This window comes from Nematostella vectensis, chromosome 10 (genome assembly GCF_932526225.1).
Source record: "Nematostella vectensis chromosome 10, jaNemVect1.1, whole genome shotgun sequence".
NCBI classification, from domain to species: Eukaryota; Metazoa; Cnidaria; class Anthozoa; order Actiniaria; family Edwardsiidae; genus Nematostella; species Nematostella vectensis.
In genome coordinates, this window is record NC_064043.1 from 8,683,546 (window position 1) to 8,705,573 (window position 22,028).

The 22,028-nt window shown below is 38.1% G+C and overlaps 4 protein-coding genes across 4 annotated transcripts; 2 read left to right on the plus strand and 2 right to left on the minus strand.

Moving 5' to 3' along the window:
• The first annotated feature begins 2,475 nt into the window (after positions 1 to 2,475).
• Positions 2,476 to 4,889, plus strand: LOC116618901 (probable G-protein coupled receptor 101). Its single transcript, XM_032383081.2, has one exon. The coding sequence runs from the start codon at positions 3,152 to 3,154 to the stop codon at positions 4,787 to 4,789; it is 1,638 nt and encodes a 545-aa protein (XP_032238972.1). The 5' UTR covers positions 2,476 to 3,151; the 3' UTR covers positions 4,790 to 4,889.
• Positions 4,808 to 6,507, minus strand: LOC5513518 (PRA1 family protein 3). The gene is made up of 3 exons (XM_001633770.3): positions 6,299 to 6,507; positions 5,906 to 6,123; positions 4,808 to 5,774 (listed from the first exon to the last, which is right to left on the minus strand). The coding sequence occupies exons 1-3, from the start codon at positions 6,478 to 6,480 to the stop codon at positions 5,614 to 5,616; spliced, it is 561 nt and encodes a 186-aa protein (XP_001633820.1). The 5' UTR covers positions 6,481 to 6,507; the 3' UTR covers positions 4,808 to 5,613.
• Positions 6,508 to 8,471: 1,964 nt separating this feature from the next.
• Positions 8,472 to 12,632, plus strand: LOC5513520 (protein YIPF5). Its single transcript, XM_032383104.2, has 5 exons — positions 8,472 to 8,892; positions 9,305 to 9,339; positions 9,797 to 9,907; positions 10,368 to 10,552; positions 10,832 to 12,632. The coding sequence occupies exons 1-5, from the start codon at positions 8,520 to 8,522 to the stop codon at positions 10,992 to 10,994; spliced, it is 867 nt and encodes a 288-aa protein (XP_032238995.1). The 5' UTR covers positions 8,472 to 8,519; the 3' UTR covers positions 10,995 to 12,632.
• On the minus strand, positions 11,480 to 18,726 carry LOC5513524 (RING finger protein 150). Its single transcript, XM_001633771.3, has 6 exons — positions 17,895 to 18,726; positions 16,415 to 16,477; positions 16,017 to 16,099; positions 15,546 to 15,639; positions 14,835 to 15,006; positions 11,480 to 14,355 (listed from the first exon to the last, which is right to left on the minus strand). The coding sequence occupies exons 1-6, from the start codon at positions 18,561 to 18,563 to the stop codon at positions 14,243 to 14,245; spliced, it is 1,194 nt and encodes a 397-aa protein (XP_001633821.2). The 5' UTR covers positions 18,564 to 18,726; the 3' UTR covers positions 11,480 to 14,242.
• Positions 18,727 to 22,028: the final 3,302 nt, after the last annotated feature.

The window sequence follows — 22,028 nt, forward strand, 5'->3', positions numbered from 1 at the left end:
CAAACCAAGGGAAATGGCTAAACGATCTAGAGCAATATGGCCGCCGGGAATGCCTCGAGATCCGTGGGATCCCTGAGGTTAAAGGAGAAGACACTTCTCAAATAGCGTGTCAAGTCGCCAACCTAATTGGGGTCAAGCTCTCGAGACAGGATATCTCGACCAGCCACCGCATCAAGCCTAAAAACTTTTATCAAGTCTTTAATTCCAATACATTGTGCCACTGCTCCCCATTCATTGATCGCGTTCGCCTTGAAAATCTTCCTCATCTAGACATAGTTTCTAGTTTGAATTTTCCGAATTTAAGTGACTTTGATTTAGATATTAATATTCCTAGTCAGATTAATTCAAAATACTACTCCCCCCATGAATTTCACTCGTCTTATGAGCTTTCAAATTTATCAGACAAATCGCTCTCACTTCTTCATTGTAATATAAGAAGTATTTCAAAAAACTTTGATAAATTACAAGATATGCTTTCTACTTTAAATCATCCTTTTAAGTTAATTGCTCTATCTGAAACCTGGCATTCTGACTGTAGAGAGCATATTGCTAATTGTTCTCTCCCAGGTTTTACTTATATATCGAAACCGACTAAATTTTCAGTTGGGGGAGTAGGTTTATTTATAGCTGTTTCTTTTAATTTCATTTTGAGGGAGGACTTATCCATTTCAAATGATCAACAAGAATCTTTATGGGTTGAAATACAAAATAATAAGGGTAGCAAAAACATATTATGTGGAGTTATTTACCGCCATCCAAATAGTTCTCTTGACCCCTTTTTAGAACATTTCTATAAAACCATGGACAAAATCAGTAAGGAGGGAAAGCTCTGCCTTTTTTCAGGTGACATAAATTTGAATTTATTAAATTCAGACTCCCACCAACAAACAGGCATATTTCTTGATTTTAGCAAAGCTTTTGATACTGTTGATCATAAAATATTATTAGCAAAACTTTATTCATACGGCATCCGTGGCATAGCTTATGAATGGTTTGTTTCCTACTTATCAAACAGGCAACAGTTTGTTTCTATTGGTAATGTGTCATCTGCACCACTACCAATAACATGTGGAGTGCCTCAAGGTTCAGTACTTGGTCCCCTTCTCTTTCTTCTGTACATTAATGATTTTAATAACTGCTCCAACTTATTTGACTTTCATTTATTTGCTGATGATGCCAATTTATTTTGTGCCGATTCTTCATTGACATCCTTAGAGACCAAAGTAAACACAGATCTGTATAATATAAATCGTTGGCTTTGTGCAAATAAATTGGCTTTGAACATCAGTAAAACTAATTTTGTCATTTTTCGACCAGCACAAAAGAGGCTGGCTAGTTCTATTTCTTTATCAATCAATAATAATACCATTAAACAAAAAAATAATATCAAATATCTTGGTGTAGTTATTGACTCCTTTCTTAACTGGAAGGAGCACATTAACCAGTTAAGTAAGAAAATCTCCAGAGGGGTCGGAATAATAGCAAAGCTGCGTTACTATGTATCACCAACAATTCTCACTCAGCTATATTATTCTCTAATTTATCCATTTCTTACTTATGGTGCTATTATTTGGGGCAACACATATGAATCAACAATCAAGCCTCTTTTTATTTTACAGAAGAAAGCTGTTAGAATCATAACTTTCTCATCTTACATTGAACATACTTCTCCTATCTTTAGAAAACTAAATATCTTGAAATCTCCTGATCTAATCTATTACTTAAACACAATATTTATGTACAAATTTCATTTGAATCTACTTCCAACTCCTTTTGATTCTTTTTTTACTACGGTTGCTTCAAGGCACAAATATAATACAAGACTGGCTTCTAAATCATCGTACTGCCTCCCTTTACCTCGAACTAATTATGGAAAGTTTAATATTCGTTTTAAAGGTGCCTCAATTTGGAATAACATCAAAGAACCTACCAAAACCATGCGTTTGCCTAGCTTCAAGGCTGCAATAAAGACCTCAATCCTTGAAAATTATTAGCTTCTATCTAGTTTTTTTGTTTTATTGCATTTTATTTTGCTGCTGCTTTCATGTATTTTGTATTCGTGCCTTGTACGTCCTTGCTATACGCTCCATTTAATTGAACTATTTTGTGCTGCCTAGCCAGATTAGCTTTTTAGTTACTTCTAGGCAGCCAATACCCAAAATCTGTAATTATTATTTATTTTCTTACTGTAATTTCTGTGTGTGGTATAAATAAAGTTATATTGTTGTTGTTGTTGTACATCGAGTTTATTTCGACGATATTTGACGTTTGCGATAGATTAAATAAAAAAAGGATTTGAAGTCAAAGACGTCTAGCTGCGTTTAATCGAGATTTAAAATATGAAATTTGTTATGAACAAATATTTAAAAAATTAATCGAGAATATGGCAATGACCTAAGAAACAGTGAAGTAATCATCTAGAAATCATCTAGTAATCATCTACATTTCTGAAAATGAGTTATTGCAATCGAAATATTTCTTTAACGTGATTACTTCAGGCATATCTCAGAGCCTGTTTGAATAAGTTTAAAAAGACTGCACTTCCGCTAACTTTGGAGTTTATCACGGCAATCTCATTTCCGAAACAGCGGTGTAGGGTTTGCGGAGATCAAATCCACACTATCTTTGGCCGAGAGAGTGTTAGCTTTAGGACTAAGATACGAGTAAGCCCGGCGTTAAGAATAATAAATTAAATGCAATAAGATATATTCTTTTTAAAGGAGTAACCCTAAAATTTTACTTGCTTCATTTCCACTTTATTTACTTTTAATAAACCCCTGGCTTCATTTTCCAATTGGGTGGACAAGAGTCTCACGCGTCAGTTGTTTGTTTTGCTGCAGTTGTTTACCTCCCTAATTTTAAAATCGTCCACTTTGTCAACGGTATCTTGGTGTTAAAGTGCCGTTTTCTGACAAGTTAACCCGGCGGTCGGATGTGTTCTCGTATTTGCATCTAGCATGATGAAAACACAACAGAGATACCCCTGACAATCTGTTTTCTGGTAGCGAATCAACCGTTCCGCAAGATGAGTGTTTGAGCGGCTAAAGGGGGGTTTGCAACAAAAAGGAAAATTCAACCATCGCTTCTTATACTCATTCGAAATCTCAGCTCCTCTTATCTGTAAATGTGAGTAACCCATCCATATTGGTCAATGAATTTCACAGCTACAAACAGTTCTCGATTTGAGTCCGGCGTGGTTTCCACCACATCATCAACATTGGTTTTCTACAGTGTGTGCCTATGTGTTAGTGCCTTCGGAGTCATCGGGAATGGATGCGTTATCTGGCTCATCACAACTAGGCCATCGCTGCGGAATACAACCAACCGACTAATACTCTCTCTATCGGTGGCGGATTTCCTAGTAAGCTTGTGTATGGCCCCAGCCAGCATGACTTGCCATTTTCTGCAATGTAACCAGGTGTTCTTGGGTATTGTACACGAAATGATGCTTTACTGGTCTGTGAATAATCTGTGTGGAGTTACCATCGAGCGTTACATAAGCATTTGCCACCCTCTTAAATACCCGATTCTCATGGCGAAATCGCGATCATTAATTCTCATAGCTGGATGCTGGTTGATTCCACTGGTGTCCTTTGCCTTGCACTTTCTGTGGTTCTTCTCGGAGTCTTCAATGTTCTGGTTTAAAAGTTTCACCGCAGTTGAGACGATTCTTATGGTCGGATTGCCTTGTCTTACTTTGGTTATTCTTTATGTGAGGATATTCATCGTGGCCCGAAGATTACAAAAACAGACAGCAATACAACTAGAAATTGTTAACTTTAATGATGATTCATTTGTAAGCGGAAATCGGATGAGTAACAATGAGGTGCGTGTAACTAAAAGCGAAAGTTTATCAAGCCCAAGTAACTCTTATAGCCAAGCTTTTAAATCGAATAATTCAAGAGAAGAAGAAAGTCTAGATCCGAAAAAATCTTCTGGTACTGAGAATAAGTCTTTCGAAACTGTCAAAGGTAGTGAATCTAGGTCGAAGGAAACACCTGCTGTCACGGCAAACATAAAAGAACTGAGAACGCAAATCCAAGACAGGAATTCAATCAATTTACACAAGGTTTCATCCATCATATCCAAGGTTGGAACAGCACACGTTGAATCAAAAGGCGGCGAAACAAGCCACGATAAGGCCTACCTCTCCAAATTAGGATGTACGAAGTCCGACCATCTGAACAGCGGTGACGCCAATGCCGATGATATTCAGAAGCCGTCTAGACAGCAGAAAGGCGCCGCTGTAAATATAAGTAGTGTAGGTGGTGTTAGTGAGGCTTGTACTTTAAATGCCATTGAAAATTTCCATGCAGACGAACACAACACTGACTTTAATGCGCTCTCTTATCAAGTGACCAATGGAGTGGACGTAGTTAGCCTAAGGAGAATCCGAGAGAAGAACAGGAAACTAGAAGATAAGGAACCTCACCATAAGAAGCACGATTTATCCCCGAGTGATGTTATACGTTCTAAACAGGGTGGTTTATTACCAGCAAGAAGCAAGCCAAGAAGGCGATTGGACAAGTTTAAGCAAATATTTCGCATTCCTGGCCGTTCCGGAGTCGCAGCTATTGGTTCTGTCATAGCGATATTTATCCTATGCTGGAGCGTTGCCTTATATGGGTCTTTCTGTTATTACTATAATGCATGCTTACTGACCAGGTCGTTACAGAGGGCTATATACTTACTGTGGCAAATTAACAGTGCTGTTAATCCTTTAGTGTATGCTTTACTAAAAACAGACATGCGCCGGGAATTACTTAAACTCTGCAACTGTTGGCAGTAACATCGGACACCAAGAGGCAATAGTTCAGTAATTTTCTTCCAATTTTGTTGGCAACTGACAATATTCATACTAGGGATATAATATAAAACTGTGCACAAAATCTCCACATTTTTTTCATGATTTTCAACACGTTCTATCTTTTTAAAAATATTTTCATCCATAAATACATTATAAGTTTCCGCAAGAATATTTTTTTTCAAAGAATACCCTTTTTTAAACTTCTAATTGAATGTTATAGCCGAATATAGGCGAGAATTTTATTCCATTTCTGGTATGGGAATAGCGCGCCTAGTCAATCCTAACACCATGACCAATCAATTCCTTTGCTGTGTGTAGTCAAATGGTTGATATCGCTAAAGTGAAAAAATGAAAGCAATCAATTTGTTTAGACGGGTTATTGGCTAACCGCTATTTCCAGACAAGACATTGATTTTGGATGAACCGAGGTTATGCAAAAACGAATTCGGCTAAGTTAATTCTTTAAAAGTTTTATCTAACTTTATCTTAGTTTTTAGGAGATATACTAAAAGTCATCTCACTTCCCTCACTTTAATAGGAGACTTGCGCTGAGAGATCTCTTGACCTTTTGGCAAATTCAAGCCAAAATAAACAAAGAAATGATTGCGCTGTCATGCCAGAGAACAACAAAAGATTAAGATATTTAAATGAAAATAAGCCATTTCTGAAAAAAAACTTTGTGGCTGTATTTGTGCTAAATAAACTGCTTTTTGTTGTTGTTATTTTGCCCTAAAAGCCTGAGTAGGCACTAGTTTGCCAGTCATGTAATCTCTTAGCGCAAGTCCTCTATTGCATGTAATAAAGGTTTAGTTTCTGGATATTCTATAGATATCCCTCGGATCTTCCTCATCCTGTATTGTCGCCAACATTATAGACATTGGTGTAGGTCTCTCCTTGAACATCTCAGAGACATTAGCAAACTTGTTCTTGAGATTGCGCTTGCGACAGATTGAATGTAGAAGGACCACTAAAAGAAAAATGAGAAATGAGTATCTGATAGCAATGATAACACAAACAAAAAAATGCCCTCTAAAATATCCTGGGTATATGCCTGTCTAGCTATTCAAACATATTTCTGTGTTTCAAGGCTTCTCTTACCAACTAAGGGCATTGTGACCCCCCAAAGAAAGACCAGTACAGATCCCATCATGTATAGCAGTAGCACGACAATGGCTCCCACTCCTATGGGGGCCAGGTTCGCTGATGCTTGACCATGTTTTTTCATCATGTCTCGCTTCTTGAGTATCTTAGCATACAGGACAACAGCAGTGGCAAGTGAGACTGCGCCGATTATCAAGTCTTTGGGGTACAGAGTTCTAAAGACAAAAGGATGACATATTTATTGTCAGCATACATACGCAATTATTATTTTTGCCCTTGAAAAAGTATAATAGTTATGCACTTAAATAACACTTTGAAATCATCGAAACCATTTAACTACGTTTAACTAAAACTACGTTTCATCCCCGTGTCATCATCCCCTACACTTACCCGACAATCAGAAATATAATGATTACGCACAGAAAATAATTGGTTTGGTAATATATCAGGTTGTTGATAACTCTGTTGCTCATACGCTCTGTGTCATTCAAAGAAGGCGTCGTGAACTCCGCATTCGTGAGAAAATCCTGCAAAGATCGGACGGGAGGAAAATCTACCCCGCCAGACGCCATCTTGGATTATGTGGCAATGGGTAAATCCGCTGAACAATAACAAATAGCAACGGCTCAAGCGATTGTTGTAAAAAATTGGATAACAACAACGACAAAAAATACAATATAAAAAGTACTCTTACAAAATTTTGCCCTTGCAATCATCCAGATTCTTAATTCACAACGGATTGCACTTCGCTGGCGTCCGTCTGTCTATTGTCTAGAACTTAGAACTAATGTCTACCTTTCTTCTGTCTCTTTCATTTTAGCTGATTAAGCTACTACTTTTGTTGTTGTTCTTGTTTTGCTGTAAATTAATTGTTGTATCCCCTAACAAAAAATTCACGGAGAAAAAAGGCAAATGTCGGACTCCCGAAAAAAAAGACGATAAGCTCTCAAAAGAGAATTATCGACCAGTCACTATCTTGTCCTGTGTAAACAAAGTACTTGAGAAACTGGTTAGTGTACAACTCGCCACGAGTTTCGACTCCCTTATGTACGTGAACTCTAGCGCATATCGAAAACAATACAGCTGCGAAACAACTTTGATCAATCTCACGGAAAGGTGGAAAATGGCAAGGGATGAGAGACTTTCAGTGAACATTCTATCAACAGATATGTCAAAGGCATTTGACTCGATGCATCCCCCCTTACTACTCAGTAAATTGAAAGCCTATGGAGCTCAGGATACATGTCTGCGACTTCTTGAGAGTTATCTCTCAGACAGAAGAAATCGTGTTAGAATGGGAAAGGATCTAAGTTCTTACAGCACGGTCAACCGAGGCTGTCCTCAGGGGTCGGCCCTAGGACCATTGCTCTGGAATATTTTTCAGAATGACCTCCCAATGAGTGTCAATACGGAGTTATCAATGTACGCCGACGATCATCAAATTTACCATTGCGGTCAGGATCCGGGAGTGGTCACAGCAAAGCTCAGTGCAAGTGCCGAACTCGCGACTGCGTGGTACGAGTCCAATTTGTTGGCTGGTAACCTCAAGAAATACCAAACACTAAGCATCGGTTATGGTAAAAAGGCAAACGCCTCCGTGGACTCGATCTCACGCATTTCTATCAACAACCAGGAAATACGGTCAGCGGACTCCCTAAAGCTACTAGGAGTTACAATAGACTCTCAACTCAATTTCTCGGAGCATATAAGCATAGCATGTAAAAATGCTGGCAGAAGAATCGGTGTGCTGATGAGACTCAGGAACTTGATACCTACAAACGCTAAACTAGTTCTCTATAAATCTGCTGTGTTGCCTTATTTGACATATACTGCCACTTGACCTGGCATTTTTGTAAGGCAAGCGATAGTAGGAAGCTTGAGCGTTTACAGGAACGTGCCTTAAGAGCTGTTTTTAAAGACTGGAATTGCACTTACCACGAACTATTAATAAAGGCTAATTTATCTACTCTACGTAATCGTAGACTGCAAGACATTTGCATCTTAATGTACAAAGTTAAAAATGGCCTTTGTCCATCTGGGATTAGTGATTTGTTTTCTAAAAAAGACACGAACTATAATTTAAGATTGTCCGATTTTGTTATTCCAAGATTTAATACAGTCACTTACGGAAACATTCCCTAAGATATATGGGGGCTAAAATATGGAATAGCCTACCTAGGGCAGAAAGATCAATTGACAGTTTAAAAAGTTTTAAAGTGACTATGAGAAAAAAGGATTTCGAATTTATAGAAAATTGTAAGGGCTGTGCCCTATGTTCCGCATGATAATTTTTAAATCTAGTCATTTTTTTCTTCATAATTTCATATAGATTACAATCAATTTACATGTATTTATATATATATATATATATTTATTTAGCTTTATCAGTAAGAATCTATAATTTTAAATTTTTAATAATCAGTATAATTTTTATAATTTTATCTTTTTTTGTGTCCCCCAATTAGTAGGGGTTTTATCCCCGGCTAGAGGTTGTTTATGACACTTTAATAAAGTTTCTATCTATCTATCTATCTATCTCCCATAATGCACTAGGAAATTGAAGGCCAGGTCACTAGCTGTACTCTCCACAACAAAACGTCTCTTCGAAAACATGTCGGGCTTTGGCGGGGAGAACACGGTCTCTATCGACCAAGATTTCTTCGATAGCGGCTACTCTTACGATAACCAACCACAGGAATATCAAAGCCAAGAAGACAAACAGGAATGGAATTACGGTTCTTATGGCTCTAACTACACCGATTATACACAACAAGAGCCGTCTTCGGGAAACTTCGACGGTGGAACGACAAGTTCTTACTCATCTTCTTACGGTGGTAGCTATGGCGGACAATATGATTACGGTGCGTCCGGTCCTACAGCTGCAGGCTCAGGGCAGATTGACTATGGCTTCTCTGGATCCATGCAAGCGAGGCAAACAAGTGTCGATTACACTAGCTTTGAGGACGAGCCGCCATTATTAGAAGGTATAATTGCACTGTCACGAAACACAATGATCCTTTGATTGCGTTACCATCCAACGTGGCAATCCTTCCATACCAGGTTTCGTAATGTCACGCTAAACGTTCATTTTCATGCCCGAGTTATTTCAATGTGGCTTTGTTATTTAAAAAAATGACAAGTAAATATTTTGATAAAATAAAACATGAAAAAATATACTTGTTGTTGGCCCCTCCCACAATCTGCAAGCTTTGTCCCGCCTTGGAATACACAGTCAATCAAATTTTGGGGCCAGGTTTTATTTTTTCGGCTTGATTGACTACCTGCTATTTTTAAACTAGAAAATGCTTTTAAATTCTGGGAGGTTGTACGCCATGGATTTGTTTAGTATCAGCAAACTGATGCTCTGTAACCTTAAGTATTTTTTATCTCTTTCAGAGCTTGGAATTAACTTTGAACATATCTGGCAAAAGGTATAGAATGTAAACATAGTATAATAGTATTATAATACCCTTCCTGCAGAGCTTTCTTCTTGTTTGTTTTTGTCACTTTTCCTAATGACAGAAACAGGTGAAAATGCAAAAGAGCAGCGATAGTACACAGATAAGTAAACTGATAAAAACAAACAGGAAGAAAGCTCTGTAAGCAGGGTTGTGCAATAAAAACTGTAGTGGCTTTGGGTTCGAAGGCTTTCAATAACTATAAAAAAAAGCGTAAATACAAAAGTAATGGCGGCAACACATGAGCACGTCTCCACCAGCGCAAGGGTGCAATAATGACCGCTGACCACCGGATGTAAAGTGGCTGGAAGTAAACTATTACAACAACAATGCTTTTAAATTATACACTAGAAAAAAATAGTGTTTATCATGTTTTATATTTGTAGGAAAAGTGTATTCTAATTGTACCTGGTAACCTCTCTTTTTTCAGACATTGTCAGTACTTAACCCACTGCAACACACAGAGTCAAACATTATGGATGACACAGACCTCGCTGGACCACTAGTTTTCTGCTTGGCATTTGGAGGATTTTTGCTGCTTGTATGTAAAATAATCTCATATTATATTTTCAGGCTAGGTACTAATGCAATCTCTATATATAGGACAAAACACTGTCCTTTCGGCTCAACTGAGTGGAAACAGTTCTACCATCAGTATTCTAAAAATGTCTTCATCCAATGCCTAATTAACCAGAGAAAACTTCAGATTTGGACTGGTAGGAAAGAGGGTACTTGGCTTTGAGTATATAGAGAATAAAATCACTAAAGTCTGACTCCTGATGCGCTTGCACTTCTGTTAGGGCATATAGACTTTATGCCATGCAGCTACCATTTACAACAGGAGACAAATGGTATACAGGCTGAGGGGTCTCCTCAAATCTTGTGATATACTTTCATGTTACAACCATCCCAGAAGCTAAAATATGCCAGGGGTAAATAACTTATAACACTATCCTGAACATATCTTAGATTCTGCTGTGATCCAGCTCTTTCTATTTCAGTCTGGTAAAGTCCATGGATTTGGTTACATTTACGGAGTTGGTGTCTTGGGCTGCCTATCTTTATATGCTATCCTTAACCTGATGAGCATGACAGGTGTTAGTGCCGGCTGCGTTGTCAGTGTTCTTGGATATTGCCTGTTACCAATGGTGTTACTCTCAAGTTTGTCCACTATGTTTTCTTTGCAGTAAGTATATGACTTTATAATCATGCAAGTCCATAGTCAAAGCAGGTTTTACAGTGATACAGAAACAAGGGATCAGAGCTCAATTTAAAAACCAGTGCCCTGTCCCCCTCCTCTTTGTTAAAAATTAATAATAACCAGTATGTGAGAAGCTCAGTCCCTGAAAACAATATTTTTTTATAAATCTGTTCAGCCAATATTGACTGAGGCATGTGCCTTTGTTAGCCTATGCTTTAACCCTGATAATGGCTCTTTATAACCCAATGTGGTGTTTTATTGCAGAGGCATGATAGGGACAGTGCTAACAGCGATAACCATAGGTTGGTGTAGTTTAACAGCTTCCAAGCTGTTTGTTACTGTGCTAGCAATGGACTCTCAGCAACTCCTGGTTGCTTACCCTTGTGCATTGTTATATGGGGTGTTTGCTTTGCTTACTGTATTTTAGATAATGTGTGAAATAATTTATATAGAGGATAAATTTAACAGAATATGTTTAGTTCAAGAAAACCCTTATTTTCTTGAAGTAGTGTACCATATATTAAGGATTAGGGGTCATAAGCACCCCCTCTTGAGCTGCAAAGTTAAAAAATATGGAATGTGCACAAAAAATACTTCTCTTAGACTTCTCTCAAATGCTCCTGTGTGCACATTGCTGATAAAAATGTGAAAATTTATTTTTTTCATCTTTAAGAAGGCGTACCCTGAGGTGGGGATAGAGCAGGGGCGTACCCTGGGATGGGGGCACCCAGGGGACGCCCTAAGGATTCTGAAATCTCATATACTTTGAGCAAGGATGATAAAGAGGGGGTAGCAGACTGGGGGGGGAAGGGTTGCGTTTGCCCCACCCCTCCTGTCTGGAAATGATCATCACACATAACATTACTCAGCTGCACATTTGAACTCAGCTGTTTCTACAAAAAAAACTTTAAATCTTGTTATTCTTTGTTTATTATTACCAACTTGGTTTTCTAAATTTACACGGACTACTTATGATTCCATACATTTTAATAAAAGCAATATTATGGATTAATGCTATACTACATCTCAGGAATAAATGTGGTGACTTTTAACTTAAATTTTCATTTTTTTACTTGGATATAACCTTAGCGTAGGGACGACAATTTGATCTTTGAAAAAAGTGAAAAATAGCCATTTCCTTAAAAAAAATCTGTATCCAACTTGCTTGGTTTATTTTGAAAATTTGTTATTTTGTTAGACATATTCCATGCATTACTTGACATTCTACTAATAGAATGAAGCTGTAGGGTGGAAAAAATTTCAGACTTATTTATCAAGGGGATTTAGACTGAATTGATTTTTTAGTAATTGTAAAAAAAAGTCACGAGATAGAACCAGGGTGTCTGAAAGTCCTGCATATGACTTTCCCTAAGGGGAAAACTCATTCGACAGAAAATTCCTCCCTCTTAAAAGATCAAATGGTCATTCCTTAACCAACAGTTTTTTCAACCTAGTGTTCCAAAACATTCAAGATGGAACATAACTGTAGATAACATGGGTGCCTACGTCCATAGGGTAAATATTGTAAGAAATAAAATAGTTATAGGTAAGCATTCATGGGAAAGGCACTAATGGGTTATTCCTTTAAACAAAAGTATCCTAATATAACACTTTTGCAGGAATATGGTAAGAATTTGTTTAGGGTGTGAATTATTAATTTGCTTATATTTAGAAACATTTCTATAGAAATATTTCCATTCTGATAATATCCTGCTTTTATTTATTGTATTGTCAAAGTAATTACCCAGATAATGTGCTTTAATGTGCTTTTACGTTTTAGAGGCAGTCCCATTTTAACTACAAAAACCAAATTAGTGTACCTTACAATGTGGCATGTAAAACCACGAACAACAAAATTATGCATGGAATACTTATTGTCTCCTGGCAAGTTGCGAGAGTTCAAGCCTTGAGAACTGTCCCTAGTTGACATTTTGCAAATCTCCCAAGTTATTGGTCAAAGCCAGCATTCCATACATATATCCTCTGTTCATGTTTACTTGTCACACCGTCACACTGTAAAAACAGATTGCAAAATTATAATAAAAACCTCTACAATCAAATAAAACCAACTGCAAGCATGACCTTCAATAAAGGGGAATATTTATGGAGAAGTACAAGTGGGCTATCCATTTTACTGCTCCCATTTTCAAGGACAAATCAAATATTGTGAAGACTTAGAAGTGACATAACTGGCAAAGAACCTTCCAATATTTTTTATGGGAATATAGGAAGGGAGTTTATGATGAGTCCTGTACAACTGAGTATCCTTATGAACTAGTCCAATCCAAGCGAGTTCTCTTCAATATCATCATACTTCAGCCCCACTTCTATCACACTTCATGGTTAAAGTATATCACAAAAGACAACAATTGGAAAATACAAGTCCATCAAATGACTACTTGCATAACAAAATTGAAATACAGAAAATTGAAATGTATAATTACGGCGTACTCTCTAAGAAGCCCCAAATGACTACATTTTTTTAAAAATAAAATAAAGTAAATAAACCCCTGAAGCATATTAAACTTTACCCAGCCACTGCCTTCTGTCTTTGGCAGCCCAATTGTATTTTTTCTTGTTAGCCCATCATAAATTATTGTTTTATGACAAACTACCAAGACACCTAGTAGTCCTCAAGTTGCACTTGGGAATTCATGTGTCATACCTATGGGAAACATAAATAGTATCTGAAAGCCCATAGCCACAGCAGGCCTTGAATTATTGGGGGAGGCACGATACAGAAACATTAAAAAACAATGGGGGGGGACAGCCACGCCCCTACTGGTCATTTCCTTATATATTTTTTTAAATATTTGGGGGGGGCACATGCACCCAGTGCCCCACCCCCTGCTTTGGCCCTGTAGCCCTGTGAACATTTACTGGAACAATTAACAAGAATGCTAAGCTAACCTGGATTTGTTTTTGAAATGCTTATTGGATTAATTATTTGATCTTCATGAAGCACTGCTGGTTACAATACATAGATTCTTGCCTTGTGCCTTGAATAAATAGGTGTACACCTGTATACAGCCGAAGGTCCACTTTCGGTTCCCAATGGACATGCTATTTGTAGACGAAACTATGAAACATAAGCTAGATCACTTTGGTACGTAGCCAAATCCGAAGTTACTGCAAAGGCATAAAGAATCCCTTTTGTTCTTTCGGGGTGGTCAGATTTTTTAGAGAACTCATTCCCTCCCCCCCCCACCCCCCAAAAGAAAACCTGGGTACAGGCCTAAATGTTACCATTTACTCCCTTGAAAAATCAATATCAAGCAAACTTATTAAAAAACCCAGATGTGAGACACCTTAACTACATGCAAAAATCTTACACTTGCCACTGGACAACGCAGGCAGGCATACATAGGGTTCGCAGGCTGCAAATAAGTAATCTTCGAACCCTATTCTTTTTCCATAACCTACCTATGACTGCCCACCACCCCCCCCCCCCCCCCCCCACAAGTTAATCCTGGGTACACGCCTGAAATGATCCAGAAACACAACTCCACAATATCACTTCATGGATGGACAGACCATTGTTTGCTTCTGGGTTTTACAGCTTTTTACTTATTCCTTCCCTTGGGCTGGAAGCACAGCCAGGTGAAAATATTAGATGCTCATCAAGCAAGTTGTGGCCAGAAGGTTGTCCCCTTCTGTTATCATTATGGCCAAGCTTCACGTTCTTACGGTTGAATCTACAAGATTCGAAGTTGAGCTGGACTGTTCATCTCTTTCCCAGTTCACATCTGCACTGATGTGGAGAACTCTGGCAGATGAATCAGAACTCCCTAAACAAAGAATAATTAAGTCTGTTTAACAGAGCTGTATGCAAAAGAATTAAACTCAGGACCTTCTTAATTCTGCCCTTGTTACTACAGTTGACTTTATATCTAACAACTTCTTTTTATTTAGCACTTAGCAAACATACACTTGTAGGAAGATGTTTAAAAGCAGCAACAACTTGTACAATAAATTCTATAAATTTGTTACAATAACAACCTGCATCTTCACCTCATTTACACATTTCAACAATCTTATATTACTTACTTAACTAGATAATGTTCTTAAAATTGCTAATTTTTCAGATCCCATTTCTAAATCAACACTCCACTTAACACAAGTTAGATTACAGTGTGGTGTTCATTTAATGAAGTTTAAAATCTTTAATAGACAGATAGCAGTTGGCCTCTTGTCTTCAGTACAAAAAAACCCTACCCATCCCCCTACTACCAATACCCACCAAATTCAGATGCAGGAGAAATCTTACCAGAGCTCTCCCCTCCGCAACTGGGTCGCCTCGATGATTGCAGAGAGCCAGGCTCCACGTCACCCAGGTACAGGACGGGATTGTCGACAGCACTGGCATGGTCCTCGTAGTCTTGAGGCTCTACTGTGGCCACCTCTATATTACGACTGACCTGGGACTCTGTTGACGAAGGCTAGAAAACAAATTTGACAAAAATTTTACTTCTTTCAGTAATTTGTCAGTTACAGTATCTCTTTAGTAGGCTCTATTCAAATTTTATCCTTTAAACAAAAGAAAAAATACTCAGTTTTGTATAACTTCAAATGCTTGTATCAGACATTCACATGTCAGGGGCGTGGCCTACGGGGCCTGGGCCCACCCCCCCCCCCCCTTTTAGCAGCCAAAAATACAGTAAATATATGAGACATCTAAAATACAGGAGAAAATGCCTTAGGGGGCCTCCTGTTAAAAATCCTGGCTATACCTAGAACATTCTGGGAAAGGATAGGGGAAGCAAGTTTCAGTCATTTCTTTGTATTTGCAGGGGGTAGGGGGCAGACACCCTCTTTTTCTTCCAAGTTCTTGGACAAACTCTCCCTTGCTCCCTGCCAGCTATGGCTCTAAGATGGGCTAGCCAAAGGGCTTAAACATATATTGAATGATTGTGGGTTATACAGTACTAGATGCTTGATTATTACTACTCTAGTACTAGATGCCAGATTTACTACTCACCACGCCCAGTTCTTTCAGGATGTTGAGCTTGCACATAGGGCACGTGCGGTGTTCCACTAGCCAGGGATCAATACACAATTTATGATACTCATGGCTGCAACAAACAACAAAATTTGTAAATAACAACACAACATTGTAAATAAATGGTGTGCATAACAAGGACTTCTAGCGCTCTTTCCACTCGAGGCACCCACCTGAAAAACACAATGACTTTTCAGGGAAAATCTAATAATACACCATGTTTTTACGCAGAAATCTTATATTAGTTATCAGATGCGTTTGCTTATCGGATAAAAAGATAAACAACTGAAGCACCTTAGCCTTAACAACTCAAGTCTCAAACCCCTCAGTTTTGTGCCCTGTAGAAAATGCTGTGAAAGGGGGATAGAGGGGGAGAGCCCTAGACTTAGCAGAACTGCCACAAACTAATAAACTCATAAGTGTATGAAAAGAGTTTTGCATCACCCTTACTTGCATGGTAATATTCGAATAACTTCTCCGCTCTTGTAGCCATCAAGGCAGACTGGACAGCTATCTATTTCCTCTTCTTCATCCTATACCAAGAGAAAATAAGATCAACTTAAGACACCAAGAGAAAATAACTGTTGGATTGTCAATTTAAACAATAACAAAGATATGGCTTATGAACACTCTTTATAACATGTAGCTAAATATTCGGACTCAATATAAAACCATCTTCTTCTGTGTCATTAAATGCTAGACATCTAAAAACTAAACTGTGTTTAGAAAAGACATTTTGAGCTATTCAAATTTTGTCAGGCTTATCCTATTAATACCTAGAGATTTAAAAAGAATGCAACTATCATTAAAACAAGTCATAATTTGCAGGATGGTTAAGTAAATGTTACCTTCTTCACAGTACGAGTTGGGAGCTTTGCTATTGCTTTTTTGGCAGCAGATGAGAGACGTTTCTGAGAATAAACAAAGAACATGTAAGTAAAAGGAAGGAATGTTATAAAAAATTCTGCTAAATCCTCACTTCCCCTAGGAAAATAATTGCTTTCAATAATGAAGGACACCTATTTAAATGCAACAAATTGTAATTTGAGCACAGCTATATATAGCTTTTATAGATATTATATTTATTATTATTTGTCATTATTTGCATCATTATTCTCTAAGGATATGTTTTATACTAGGTAAATATTGTGAGGCACACTTTATCATATTAATTCATATGTAAAGTTTTTGGAGCTAAACCACTTTTGTTGGCAGTGGGCAGAACTTTACTTTTCTTACTCATCTGCACTCTCAATGACACAACTAGCCACTTGAGCTATATAAGAAAGTTTTTTACGATTTCTAAATAAATTCAATAATTGTATGTATGTTGATGAACTTGGAACATTTATAAGTGTCAAGAACAAATTGGAAGTCAGTTTATCCTGGGGTAAATGCAAATAAGAACATGTCTCAGATGACCTCTCACAGAAGTTATGATAAGCCACTGACTTGTCTAGCCAGAAAAAAAAACCCGCTAGTACTAAGTACAAAGTAATGGTTACCATAAGGTAGGATTGAAAAAAAAAAGTAGAAATATTGTATAAATTTTTTTTCCACTGTTTTAAAAAAATACCAATTCACAGTTTTTCTTATAAGCATTGCTAAGAATGTTTAATTATTTTACGCATTCATGATTCTGTCGTATGAACAAAATATTTTTGTATAGATTTCACAGTTGGTTGAGAAGCTTGCTGAGATGTGGAGATCCATACATTTATGGCTGATTTCCAGCTACGAGGGGTAACTCATTTAGGATAATCTGCATATTAAAACACCTTCAGTACATTTCAAATATGTTTGGGTTATGGAACAACTGGGTAGATTATAGGCGCAACAACGAGTCGCTTATTAGTGCGATTGTCTCTTCTTTTAACAATCATAACAATAACAACACAAATGAGACAAGGGCGTTTTTATTATGAGTTATGCGAATGACGTCAAACGTTTAGCGAAGAATCGGGTGTTTTATATGTAAACCAAAACACTACTAGCTCAACGATGTAAAATAAATTATTCTGACTAGCGAGAAAGCAAGACTAAAGCTGAGGTGCTGATTCATGTTTTCTTTTATCCAAATAAGCATCCTTTGATTAAATGTAGCACAATGAAACTTTGACTAGTAAGTGTTTGCTTCGAATATAGAATGATTGTGACACCTTTTGCTGGATGTACGAATACAGCAAAACGAAGGAAAAATAGCTAGGATAACAAGAATTATTTAATTCATAGACGTTAACAGTCTCACGATTATTAGACAAACGAGAAATAAATCGCATCAGGAAGAAAGTTGATTCTAAGTTTAATTAAATTTTACTACTTTCTTACCTCGGTTTTATCCCTGGCATGAACATAGCGAAACCTCTGAACGTAATAAAACACCAACCAGGCTAGCGATATTACCATTAACACAATAAACGACACAGAGACGAAGAGAACTGAAGTAGGATTCACCCGCCATTTCGAGTGTTTTTCTCCGACAAGGATCTCCGCGTAGATGGCTCGCGAATTGTTACGAAGTTTATCGGCTAAATATTCACCCAGTCTTTTCGTTATACTCACAGAAACCAAATTAGGCGCCCCGGCATTGAGCATGGTAATAACGTCATCAGAGTCTTGAGAATCGTAGATTATAATTGCGGTGGCATTGTATTTAAAAGCGTTTGCGATTTTTGTGTTGAATCTACAGGATCCTCTTCGCACCAGAGCGATCCAAGGACGGACTTGTACCTCGATGCTAAACTCATCGCAACCGTTTTCGTTGTCTTCGTTCAACGTATAAAGCCAACCGCTTGCGTCTTCTTGCATACTATGGGTGCCATAAGCGCCCTTTTTCGATACACTCACATCACAGTGTTTTCTGTGTGGGTCACAATAGGTAATATTCAAGAGAGCTGTAGTATACTTGTCTTGTTCTTTCTCCTCGGTGAAACTTCGAACAGCTATCACTCGTGCTAGAACCAAAAACACCAAGCAAATCTCTGACGGAACTAGCATTCTGCTAGTTGAAAGTGTTTCCTAATACCTATTTTTTTCGTTTTTAAGATCTTCAAATTGACATCAAGAGGGTTAGGATGTCGTATTAAAGAAAAAAGTCATTGCGTAGAAATCAACTAGCGAAAACTTCCGCCATATTGCTTTTATGTTGAGCGGAAAGATGTCACGTGACACTTTGTTTGGGGTTCCGTGGGGTCACGTGGTACGCTTTACAACGATGTTATCCCAATCAACAAGAAACAAAAATTGTCATATTTACATTCTTTGCCGAAACATATTATATTTCAACGTAAGTGTTTCTTAATCTCAGCCTTTTTTTGCGAGGGGGTCGTACCTGGTCGTCAATCGCTACAAATCGAAACCGATTTGGCAATCGATGAATCGATAAAAATCGACGAAAGCTGATTGATTTTTATCGATTGAATTTAAAAATCGTTAAGAACCGACCGCACTTTTTTTATCGATTGATAAAGTATTGTTCGATTCCAAGAGACCATGGTCTCTTGTCGATTTTTATCGATGACCCACATGTTTTTGCCTGAATATCACATATTTTATTTTAATTTTCAAACGTTTGGGGACATTTAACGGTCAGGCAACACATTTGCGACAGCAGTTTCTTATCGTATTTTATTTAGAAAAGATGAAATTCATGGCTTTTGCATGGTCGAGAATCGAGATAAGCCAGTCAACTGATTTATATAAACTAAAAATAGATCACCGAAAAGTGCCCAGTTGTGAACGCATGCCAGAATGCCCGCATGCCTTTTTAGGGAAAATACTTTCTTCTTGGAAAAAGGGCACATACCCACCCGATGTGGCACATTCACTCCTCCGCCCTGTCGGAATCTCTCAGTAGTTGTCATCGAATGGCTGCCCAGTAGAAGTACTATGATATCCCAAAAACTTGATATTATCGATTTCCGCACTCTTATTCTCCCTAACGATTTTTAACGATTTCAGATCAATCGATAATCGGTGATTTTTATCGATTTGTATCGATATCGACTTTTAACGATTGAGATTAGACCGGGAGTCGTATTAGGGGTAGGCCTTTCTCGATTGTGTTAGTAAAACTGGCATTTAATTTTACTAGAAATTCGTTACTAGTTACTGGAATTTACATAAAGCCAAAAAAAATGCCAAAATAATGCCTGATTGAACAGTGATTTCTTAAGAAAATGCCCCTTGAATTCCAAACAATGCTTTGTTTTAAACAAACGTACAGTAGGGTCTGGATGGGGGAAGGGGGGGGGGGGTCTGCATGTCGGTTGTCTTTTATAATCTGTAGTTCGGTAAGAATTATCAGTGTTTGTCGGTAGTCGACGTTATTATGCGCTTTTGTTCCAGATACAGATTGACAGAAAAGTTGATGCAATACAGGAAATACATAGTGCAGATTTGGCTGAGTTTGTAGATTGACCATGGAAGTAGAATAAAAATACGGGAAATAATTAAATGTCGGTAGTCGGCAAAAAAATTTTTGTCGCTAGTTACTAGATGTTTTCATGTTTTGTTGGTAGTCGGTTCCTTTCTATGCCGTTTGTCGCTAGTCGATTAACCAGAATCTTAGGCCCTGGCCAAACGAGGACACATGTTGCCGGAAACATTGGGGAAACATGTTTCCTAAATGTTTCCGCGGGTGGCCAAACGACCACGAAACATCGGGAAACATGTTTCCTTTGCAGCGCCACGCACAAAGTCCAGGTCAAGCAGAGCTCCGTAAATATTGAAAAAGCAGACCCGTAGATTAACTTTAATCATTTCTAAGTTGAAAATAATGTTCTGTATACACAAGACAATCACGCGAGCTTCTTGGGAGTAGTTTTCTACGGCTATTAAAGTTTAAGACATTAATCCGAACTTGATCATATCTTTGTTGGATATGTCCCATAGACATTTCCTATATTCGTAAGACACAATCAAACGCTCTATTTCGTCTGTCCAGAGCCTTTCCCTTTTCTTTGGTCTTTTCTGCAAAACAACGACATCTTCGTGCGCCATTTTGATTTGGTACACCGCGAGTGTTGACAGGCAACGAGCCTAGAAATTGTTGCCTTGCGTGGCCAAACGAAGATACATTCGGGAAACAATGTTTCCACGCGCTTGGAAACATTAAATGTTTATCCCTCGCTGTGGAAACATTTTTTGTGTCCTGGGCGCAAAATTTGTGTCGCGCAACAAATTATGTTTCCGTGGTGGCCAAACTGGAAAACATTGAGGAAACATGCGCGCGGACAACATGTTTCCGGCAACATGTGTCCTCGTTTGGCCAGGGCCTTACATTATATGCTCATACAGTCATATCTTGCATACCGTAAAACTCCGATAATAAGCCCCATCTTTGAAACACAAAAATCCCTCGAATAATAAGCCCCCGCCCCCCTCCCCCCCCCCAAAACCCGGATATAGCCCCCAGCAGGTTATACTCGAAAGAACAAGTAATGCATGGCTGTTTAATTTCAACGTTATTTTTTCTCAAGTGTTACAACCTTTTACAAAGTCTTTTCTTATTGTCCTTTTCGTAGCCGATGTTTGATCAACGATTTTCACTTTTTTGGTCTTCCAGACGCAAAAATCCCTCCAATAATAAGCCCCCCCGAATATGAGCCCCCCCCCCCCCAAAAAAAAAAAAAAAAAAAAAAAAACTAAAAAAAAAAGCCTTTGAAAAGTATAAGCCCCGGGGGCTTATTATCGGAATTTTATGGTATCTATAAATAAACAGATGATACTGAATATTTGTCGGGATTTTGCTCTCATACATTTCTTCTTAAACTTCCTTCCTAAGATGGGGCCAGGGGGGGGGGGGGGGCGTAAAACATAATTTTGCGGGGAAAAACAGAAAAAAGGAAAGCGCGTTGTTTTTAGAAAAGCACCATACTACCAAGAGCGAAAGAAAAAGAGCGCTAATTTTAAGACAAAACCGCATCACCACTGCAAACCCTCTGCGTTTGAAAGCGCTTAATCATCTCCACTCTATCTCATAACAAATATTTTTTCAACATTCATGCTTTGTGGTTTAAAGCACTTCGCTCGAGTCGAAGTCGCCCTGCAGTTTTTTTGCCGATGAAGTTTAACTGAGGCAAACCGGCTATGCCATGCTGGCGAGTCCTAATAAGGACGAAACAGCTGTCCATGGTTGCCGAACTGCACGGGTAATAGACTGTGCTAGGGTCCCGTCTTGGCCCGACTGGTGCCAATGTGTGTATGCTAGTGTGCTTCTAAAGTTCACTTTTACAGGTCGATACAGGAGTGGCGGACGGGAAGGGGCTTATCCCATAGCTAATGATGCATGCTATATAACGAGAACAGAACTGGAAGAAAAAAAATGATCAATCCTTAAAAAGTATTGATGAGTAATTGAAAAAAGATAGAGTTAATTACCCTAGGGTCGGACCTCCAAATCAAATGAAACAAAAAAGAAACAAGATATGCAGTATTGCAGCTAAATAAAGCTTTACGGCT